At 60.9% G+C, this 8,563-nt stretch overlaps 1 protein-coding gene across 1 annotated transcript; it reads right to left on the reverse strand.

Moving 5' to 3' along the window:
* Positions 1–461: 461 nt before the first annotated feature.
* On the reverse strand, positions 462–7,534 carry GRHPR (glyoxylate and hydroxypyruvate reductase). The gene is made up of 9 exons (XM_042788131.1): positions 7,435–7,534; positions 7,182–7,312; positions 7,008–7,080; positions 6,546–6,662; positions 5,935–6,023; positions 5,159–5,263; positions 3,970–4,105; positions 3,509–3,639; positions 462–704 (listed from the first exon to the last, which is right to left on the reverse strand). The coding sequence occupies exons 1-9, from the start codon at positions 7,497–7,499 to the stop codon at positions 583–585; spliced, it is 969 nt and encodes a 322-aa protein (XP_042644065.1). The 5' UTR covers positions 7,500–7,534; the 3' UTR covers positions 462–582.
* Positions 7,535–8,563: the final 1,029 nt, after the last annotated feature.

An 8,563-nucleotide genomic window follows, 5' to 3' on the forward strand; every position in this document is an offset into this window, starting at 1 on the left:
TGCAACTGGTGTGTGTCTGGGAAAAAAAAAAGAAGTGGGGAGGGGAGCTGGGGCTGGACCTAGTGGGGAGGCCACAGAACCTCCTGGCGCGAATTCCAGTTTGCAATTCACTGCAGCGTCATGCTCAGAACTGGTTACAGACGCAAAAGGCAGCACTGGAGACGCCAGCGGAGCCAAGCAAGCCTTTTTTGCTTTTCTTTAGGCACCCGGAGCACAGAAACGCCATGCCTTGGCCCCAGTGTAACAGGACCTTTTAGCGCATGCATGGCAGTGGGCTGGCTCCCCTGGCAGCAGCGCCTGTGCCGACCGACCAACTGCCTCTGCTCCCGTCCTGGCTGCGAGCTGGGAGCTCGAGCAGGGAAGTGCCTGCCCCCCACCGCAGCCCCAGGTGCCCAGGACAGGAGCTGCAGCACCTGCAGCCCCCGCGGCGTGGTGTTCTCACACGGAACCAGCACGACACGTTCACTGCTCCTCTTTAATGGCTGGGGAGCGGCTCCCTCACCGCTGGCACGCGGCCGCAGGGGCGAGGAGGCACAGGGCCGGCCTGCGAGGCTTCTCCCGGGGACGGCGGGGCTCCGGCCGTCACAGCAGCAGCTCGTGGGGCATGGGCTCCCCTCGCAGCCCGGCCAGCAGGTTGTTGGCCGCCAGCACCGCCATCGTGTTCCTCGTGGCGTAGGTGGCACTCCCGACGTGCGGCAGAATCACTGGAAGGGAACAGGGAGGGTTACGTGCTCGTTTCCTACCGCCGCTGACCTCCTGCAGCCTCTTTCAGGGGCAGCCTGGGTCCGGCACCAGCCACTGCTCCAGCAGGAGCTGACACCAGACGTGGAGCGTGAAACAAAATCCACGGGGGACTGGGAAAGACACCTCATGAATGGCCAACTGAGCTATTTTTCAAGTCCTGGAGGCCTCAGACAGTCAGCCAAGAGTGGGTCCTCCTTTCTGCACTCAGCTCGGCACTCCCTTTCTCGCACGGAATCAGATAGATGTAAAATACCACTTCTGCGGCAGACAAACATGCAGTGAAATTTGCACACTGTTGCCTGACTGCCACACGGGTTTAGGAGGTTCTGCTCACTGACAGGCGTGAACCAACACCTATCAGGGTAACAGCCCGAAGACTCCTGTGAAACATCATGGTTTACAGACCCTCGGTTCACTGGAAAGGCACACGTGGAGGCAAATGGCCCCCGCCGAACAGAGCTGGCACACCAGCACAGTCAGGGCAGGGATTTTTGTGCACCTATGTGAAAAGGCTCCTTTTACACAATGCAAAGGAAGAAGCCAAAGCTGCTTTAGTGATAAATTATTCTAACATTCGTAGTGGAGAGTACTTGCTCGAGGTATGGACAAAAGCCTGCACTACAGTCTCTCTTTGTTTTATAACAGAGAGCACCTACAGGCAATGCAGAACCCAAACAGCCAACCCGCCGCTGTCCTGGGGGGAGAAGGCTCTCACAGGGAGGACTGTGAGGCCACGTAGGTCCTGTCTCCCCCAGTTAAGAACCAGCCTGGGTTCCTTGTTCATTGTGAAAGTAATGCCAACACTTCCTCCTCCTCTACTTATACAGTGTTCCTCCAGCTGCTGAAATAATTTGGCAGTTTGTGGTGAAATCCGTGAATATTTTCAGAATCATCAAAGCCTCATTCCTGTGAAAATAAATGTATTATGTATTTGGTTTTTCCTTGCTTGGTGGCGTTCCAGAGCTCTAAGATCTCTAAAGTCCTGCAAATATTTCCAGAAAGTCTCTGCTTTTATCATTTCTCACACTGCCTACTACAGGAACCAAAGCGAACAAATGAAAAATAGTTTTTAGCAACAAGATAATCAACGCTACAGCTGTTCACTTGTATTTCAGAAATGGACGCTCCGTCGTGGGTACGTTTTCATGGATGTCTCCATGGTTTCTTTTCAAAACAGGCTTTTCCTACTCCCAAAACCCCCTTCTTGGAGAGAGGGCATCCTGCTACCACCTGCCCAGACACACCGGTACTCTGCCCAGGCAGGTGACGGTGCACACAGCAGATCTGGTGCTTGGGGGGCAGCCCGAGCAGCCCCGGCACGCGATGATGTGTAGGGAAGCTGCCCTCGCCCCGCTGCTGACACTGGCTCCCAGCGGGGCCGGCCACCCCGGCGAAGCCGAGCACTCGGGTAGGAACAGGCACCCCGCCACTGCACCACTGACAGGGTCGCAGACAATCGCAGAGGTTTATGTTCTAACTAGAAAGCTGTGCCTTCTCCATGTCTCTTCTGTCTTTCTGCCTTGAGGGATGCAAGTGAGCCTGTCTGGCTTGGGTCTGAGCAAGTCCGGCTCAGTAACTGTCCAGACCCATACACTGCCAGCCTGGAGGAGGAGAGGAAAGCTCCTGGCCCTGCTCTAACGGGGACGGGCCAAGTTACTCAGTGAAGGCCACTGGAGGGAGGGCAGCGAACACGCCAGGAGCTGCCCCTAACTCATCCCAGGCTGCTGGGCAGCCTGTGGTGCCTGCGAGGATGGAGCTGCACCGGTGCGCGGCCGGGCCATGGGAGACAGCCCCCGACACAGCCCCTTCGGTCTGCAACAGCGGGGATCCCAGGCAACACCGGGGGCTGCTAACGCCTTGCTCTGAAACACCGTCCTGCCGCACGTGGCAGCTCTCAGCAAGCTTCTGGGAAAGCACCAGTAAAGCCAAGAGTGACCAGCTCCCGCCCCTGCTTGCAGGCGCTGCTGCCTCCACGCCAGCAGCCAGGCAGTGCTGAAGCACCAGAGCAGCCCAGCAAGCCTTCTCCTAACTGGCCCAGTGCCCGTTACTTTCCATAAAACGGACTGCCTGAGCTCATCAGGCTCCGCTTTCCCAGTGGAAGTTGCCTTGGGCTGTCCACGGGATGCCACTAAACCATCCTGCAAAGAAACCTCTGCTCACCCCGTGGAGTGAGCTCTTGCTAGGCTCTTCAGCTCGGGGCTGTCCAGCTTGCTGACATCTGCTGGGGAACGTGGAGGTCAGGACAAGGCCGGATGAACCGTGATGAAATGTGCTTCCAAGCACACATGCTGAACCTGCGCTGGCAGCCCAGCAGATGGGCTAGCTGGCAAGTCCTGCAGCGGCCGCAGCTCTCCTGAGGCCGAGATTCCTCCAGGCAGACTCAGCACACAGCTTTTTAGCCACATGGGAAGCTTTTCTGGCAGAATATACACCCAAGAGCTTACAGAACACCACAGGGCACAAGCAAGGATTTAGTTTCTCGTTCAGGCACCTGCCGGTATCTGACTCCTCCATGAATTTCACCCCATGCCTCGGCCATCAAATGGAGACCCATCAGGAAGGTGTTAAAAAATGAGCCAATCTCAACTGCCTTCTGGAGAATACCTCCCACACCTGTTTTGCATTGCGCTGATGAGGTCTATCCCCTCCGGCAGCTCCTCGCATTTACCTACAGCCTGCTTAAATACGCTCGAGCTTACTGTCCTCCCACGTCCCAGGGGCTGTTTGCCCCAGCGGGCTCGCGGCCGCCCCGCTGGGTGCTTACCGCAGTTCGGGAGGGAGAGCAGGGGGTGGTCGGTGGGCAGCGGCTCCGGCGTCGTGACGTCCAGGCCTGCCGCTGCGATCCGGCCGCGGGCCAGCGCGTCGTACAGGTCCTCCTGGTTCACCACAGCCCCCCTGCCAAACACAGCGGGAGAGGAGGGCTGCGCCGCTGCTGAAGGGGTCCCCCGGGGCTCCCAGGGGGGTGCACGCCCCGGGGACCGGCCATGGGGGGAGCAGCCTGGGCGCTGGCACCGGGAGGTGTGGACGTCAGACCCTCCCTGGATGTGCCCGAACCTCCCTGGGGCAAGGAGCTGCTCCCGCTCCCGCCCCAGCAGTGGGGAAGCGCCGGGTGCCCGAGCGCAGGATGTCCCGGGGGCAGCGAGGAGGGAGGCACGGGCAGCCCCAGGCTGCTCCCCGGGCCGGATGGGTCCTCACCCCCCATGCAGGAGGCTGGGTTGCGATTACCTGCTCGTGTTGACAAACACGGAGGTCTTCTTCATTCTGCTGAAGAAGTCCTTGTTGCACATTCCCTGGGTGGCTGGAGTCAAAGCACACGTCACCACAACGAAGTCCGACTCCTCGGCCAGCCTCATGACTGGGACTGAGAAAAGACAGACAGGTCACAGCTCTGCTCGGGGACCTCGCCAGCACACCCCAGCAACCCTCATCCGTGAGGCGTGCCGCCAAGCGAGTGCTGCTCTGGAGACACCTGGCCGACTCTTCTCCACGGAAGGGGAGACACAAGGACCAGCAAACACTCAGCAGAAACCACACACTACAGATACAGATGCTTCTGCAGTGTTTTGTTTCACTTTGAATTAAAATCAAGCACACCGGGAACCCAGCGACGCTTCAGCCATCTGGCCCAAGGAAGGCTCTGGTATGCATTTAATACAGCAAAATATGGCAGCAGCAGTCTATACCACCATTAAATCTCTCTACAAATGGCACCTACAGATATAACTTGTGCCACTTTCACTCCTGGAGGTGAAAGTACAAGGAGCAGGACAAGTTCTGCCAATGACTTTGTGTAAAAAAGCACCAACTGGAATCGTGCTGGCTTCAGGGTGAAAAATTAGCCCTTGATGCAAAGCTTGGGGCTCTAACAAGGTCACAGAAAAGTCCTGTTCAGCAGCTAAGACACATTCGCAGGCTTGGCTGGACTGTGACATGCAGTTTAAAGCAGGAGGTTAAAGCTGATGTTCGTTTCCAGCAACCACCATCTACTCTCAGGGAAGATTGGCAGTCAGCCTCAGCCCACACCCTTCTCCTTGCACGACCCCTCGGTGCCCATCCCATGGGGGACGGTCCACAAGACCCTTCCCCTCCTCCCAGGGGCAGCTGCCATTCTCCCCTCCCCATCTGTTAAGTTTCACTTCCTCCTGGGAATGAAAATGAGCTGGAAATCACAAAGGGACGGTCACAGGGAAGAGGAAAGGCAGAAGCAGCGATGGCCACAGTGATGGTGGGTGGTCAGTGAGAGCTCAGGTGTGCCCAGCTGCCCGGCCAGAGCTGCCCGGCTCGAAGGAGGCAGGTTTCCCTCCCTGCCACCCTCCACTGCTGCACGGGAAATGTTTGGGATTTGCCATTCCCTCCGTCCCTGCTGCCCTGCAAAGGACAACTGACTGCCCGCCGTGCCCAGCGCCCTCCTTACCAAACTCGGCCTCAAACTCCGCAGCCACCTCTGGCTTCGGGCGACTGCCAGCGTACAAAAACTTCTTGACCCCGAATGGCTTTAGGCGGCGGGCAACAGCCTGTCCTAGGAGCAAGAGGGAAGACTATCCGGCCGCTGTGCCAGCGCCTGCCTGAGGCGTGTGGCACCGCGACCGGCCGTGGGGGTCCGTCCTGGGGCAAGCTCGCACACGGTGTCCCGCGGAGCACACCCTGCACGAAGGGTCACGGCGGTGGGATCGCTCCCGCCAGGCAGCTTCCGAGCCCACGGTGTGGTGGGCACGGGCCGGGGGGGTGGGTGTCTTCTGCTCCGCACGCCAGTGGGAGAGAGCTCCTCGCCAGAGTGAAACTGCAGCTGTGGGACGTTGAACTTGCAGCTACCCCAGGGAGCGAACTGGAAAGCGAGGGAAGAAACAGCCATCTGCTGGCAAAGTCCATCACGGAACAGATGGCGGGCACGTCATCTTGGACTTTGTCAGGGGGCATTTGTTTAACTGAAAATCACGAGGACTATGTCCAGTTTGCTGCAGCGTTCAGACGTAGTGGATGCGTTTGAATGCTTTCAACTTTTAAGCATTTCCCGATGAGTCAAGATCGCTGCTCAGAGTGGCTCTACACAGCTCTCCTTGTTCTCACAGATTTTAAAACGGTGAGCGCTGGGGACACCACCTTGGCTGAAACTCCCAAACCACCCTGAACCTCCCAAACCACCCTGCCATCACTGGATGCACAGAAATCTTCCGCCTGACCTGCACTTACCTATTCTCCCCAGACCTATGATGCCCACCGTACTATCAGACAGACCGTAGCCACACATCCATAAGGGCTTCCATGTTGTCCAGCCACCACTAGCAGAGAGAGCGAGACAGAAACAGATGCCAGATGGCAACGGAGGAGAGCCTGCTGGTAGCCCAGTCCAGCATTGGGCCCAGTACACCAGTGAGCACACCGGGCTGCTCTGGCAGACGATGTCACAGCCCAGGTTCCTGCCTCCTCCTGCAGGGACCAGCTCAGACCTCGGGTGCACAGCAGCAGCCGCCCTGGGGCTGATTTAATTCAGAGACTGCTGACCACAGCCCTAGAACAACTGCCTGTCAGTGAGCTCTGGCCAGACCCCCGCCGTGCGGTGTGCTCCTTGAGGGGTCCACAGTGGCCTTGGGGGGCCTCCCCCGAGCATATCGAGGGGAGTTCTGCCCCTCTCACAGCCCCTGAGCAGCGTGCCTCGAGTCAGGGAACTCCACCTTGGCCTGCAAGGTGCCCCGGCCAGGTGAAGCTCTGGCTTCAGCTCCGTTCCACACGTCCAGGGCAGCTCTGGACCCGGGCACTGGCAGGCCCAGAAGCCAGCCCTCGCTGCCGCTGCCGATACTCACTTCTTCACCTGCTCCACCGCCTCCGGCAGCCGTCGGCACGCAGCCAGGAGTAAAGCGACGGAAAGCTCCGCGGTGGCATCGGTCAGGACATCGGGTGTGTACCCCACGCGGATCCCCCTGCAAAGCGAGCACGGCTCTCTGGGGCAACGCGGCCAGCTTTGGGCTCCCACCTCAAAACTTCTGGGTGAGACGCCGACGCTACGCCTCTGCTGGGGACGCCCGCAGTTCCACGGGCCAGAGGACACCCGCTCCAGCTCCCCAAGCCTTCCTCCGCGGAAGGAGGGCTGGGGGGGCTATCCTAGCCACGCCGTCGCCCCCGGAGGGGTCCGCAGCTGCGCCGGGGGTGACCCCGGCTGTGCGGTTGCAGGAGCGGGGTGCAGGTCGCACCGCCCGGCCAGCCCCTCTGGCAGCGCGGCCCCCCCGAGCGCGGCGAGCCCCGGGCTCGCAGCTCCGCGCCGTTACCGCTTCTTGATTTCCTCCAGGGCGAGGTGGTCGAACCCCACGGACATGGTGCTGATGACTTTCAGGCCGGGCCCTGCAAGACAGCACCAGCACGCCGCTTGCCCGGCGTCCGCCCCGGGGGGGGGGGGTCCCGGGGGATGCAGGGAGGGTCCCGGGGCCGCAGCCCGCACCCACCCGCGGCCTCCAGCACCTCGCGGTCGATGCGGTCGGAGAGGAGGCAGAGGAGGCCGCGCTTCCCCGCCACCCCCGCCAGCAGCTCGGACCGCGGCACCGGCTCCTCCGAGTCCCACTGCTGGACGCGGCACCTGAGGCGGCAGCGCGGCGGGTCAGGGGCGCGGAGCGGGGGCGGAGCGGGACCGGAGCGGCTCCGGAGCGGGACCGGAGCGGCCCCGGAGCGGCCCCGGAGCGGCCCCGGCCCCCCGCTCACCCGCCGGCCTGCGACAGGACCCGCAGCCCCTCGGCCGGGATCCGCCGCGTCACGAACACCGCCATGGCCGCGCCGAGCCCCGCCCCGCCGCCGCGCCACGCCCACCCGCCGCCGCGCCCCGCCCCCGGCGCGCCCCGCCCCGCGCTGCTGCGCCCCCGCGCCGCGCGCGCCTGCAGCCCCTGGCAGCGCCGCCGCGCAACCGGCGGGTGCAGCCGCGCTGCTCGGCCGTGTGCAGCGTGCAGCTGTGTGTGTGCAGCGTGCAGCTGTGTGTGTGCAGCGTGCAGCTGTGTGCAGCGTGCAGCTGTGTGCAGCGTGCAGCTGTGTGTGTGCAGCGTGCAGCTGTGTGCAGCGTGCAGCTGTGTGTGTGCAGCGTGCAGCTGTGTGCAGCGTGCAGCTGTGTGCAGCGTGCAGCTGTGTGTGTGCAGCGTGCAGCTGTGTGTGTGCAGCGTGCAGCTGTGTGCAGCGTGCAGCTGTGTGTGTGCAGCGTGCAGCTGTGTGTGTGCAGCGTGCAGCTGTGTGCAGCGTGCAGCTGTGTGTGTGCAGCGTGCAGCTGTGTGCAGCGTGCAGCTGTGTGCAGCGTGCAGCTGTGTGTGTGCAGCGTGCAGCTGTGTGTGTGCAGCGTGCAGCTGTGTGCAGCGTGCAGCTGTGTGTGTGCAGCGTGCAGCTGTGTGTGTGCAGCGTGCAGCTGTGTGCAGCGTGCAGCTGTGTGTGTGCAGCGTGCAGCTGTGTGCAGCGTGCAGCTGTGCTTCAGCTGGGGCTCCAGTGTTCCTGCAGCAAGAGCCGAAGCGGTCAGATAACCGAGCGCAGCATGGAGCGTGCTGCAACCCCTGGAGTCGAAAGTTCAAGACTGAGGAAGACACCAAGCCTTCCTCCTGAGACCCCCGAAAAGACCCCCCAAACCAGGCTGCTCAGACCTGGAGGGGGAGGATCTGATGTTAACGACTCCCCTGAAATAATAAAATATGTAAGAGGTTTCTGAGAAAATTGATGAATGTGTAGTTGGTAAGGACTATAAATACCGGAGACAAACCACGGCTGAGTGTGCCTAGTGGAATCCCCGCCTTCCCTATGTGCCTGGTGCCATAATAAAGGGCTTTGCTTCGCTAAAATTCGTCTCCCGACTGTTTCT

Source organism: Tyto alba, unplaced genomic scaffold (assembly GCF_018691265.1).
Source record: "Tyto alba isolate M040663 unplaced genomic scaffold, T.alba_DEE_v4.0 Super-Scaffold_13, whole genome shotgun sequence".
In the NCBI taxonomy this organism is placed as follows: Eukaryota; Metazoa; Chordata; class Aves; order Strigiformes; family Tytonidae; genus Tyto; species Tyto alba.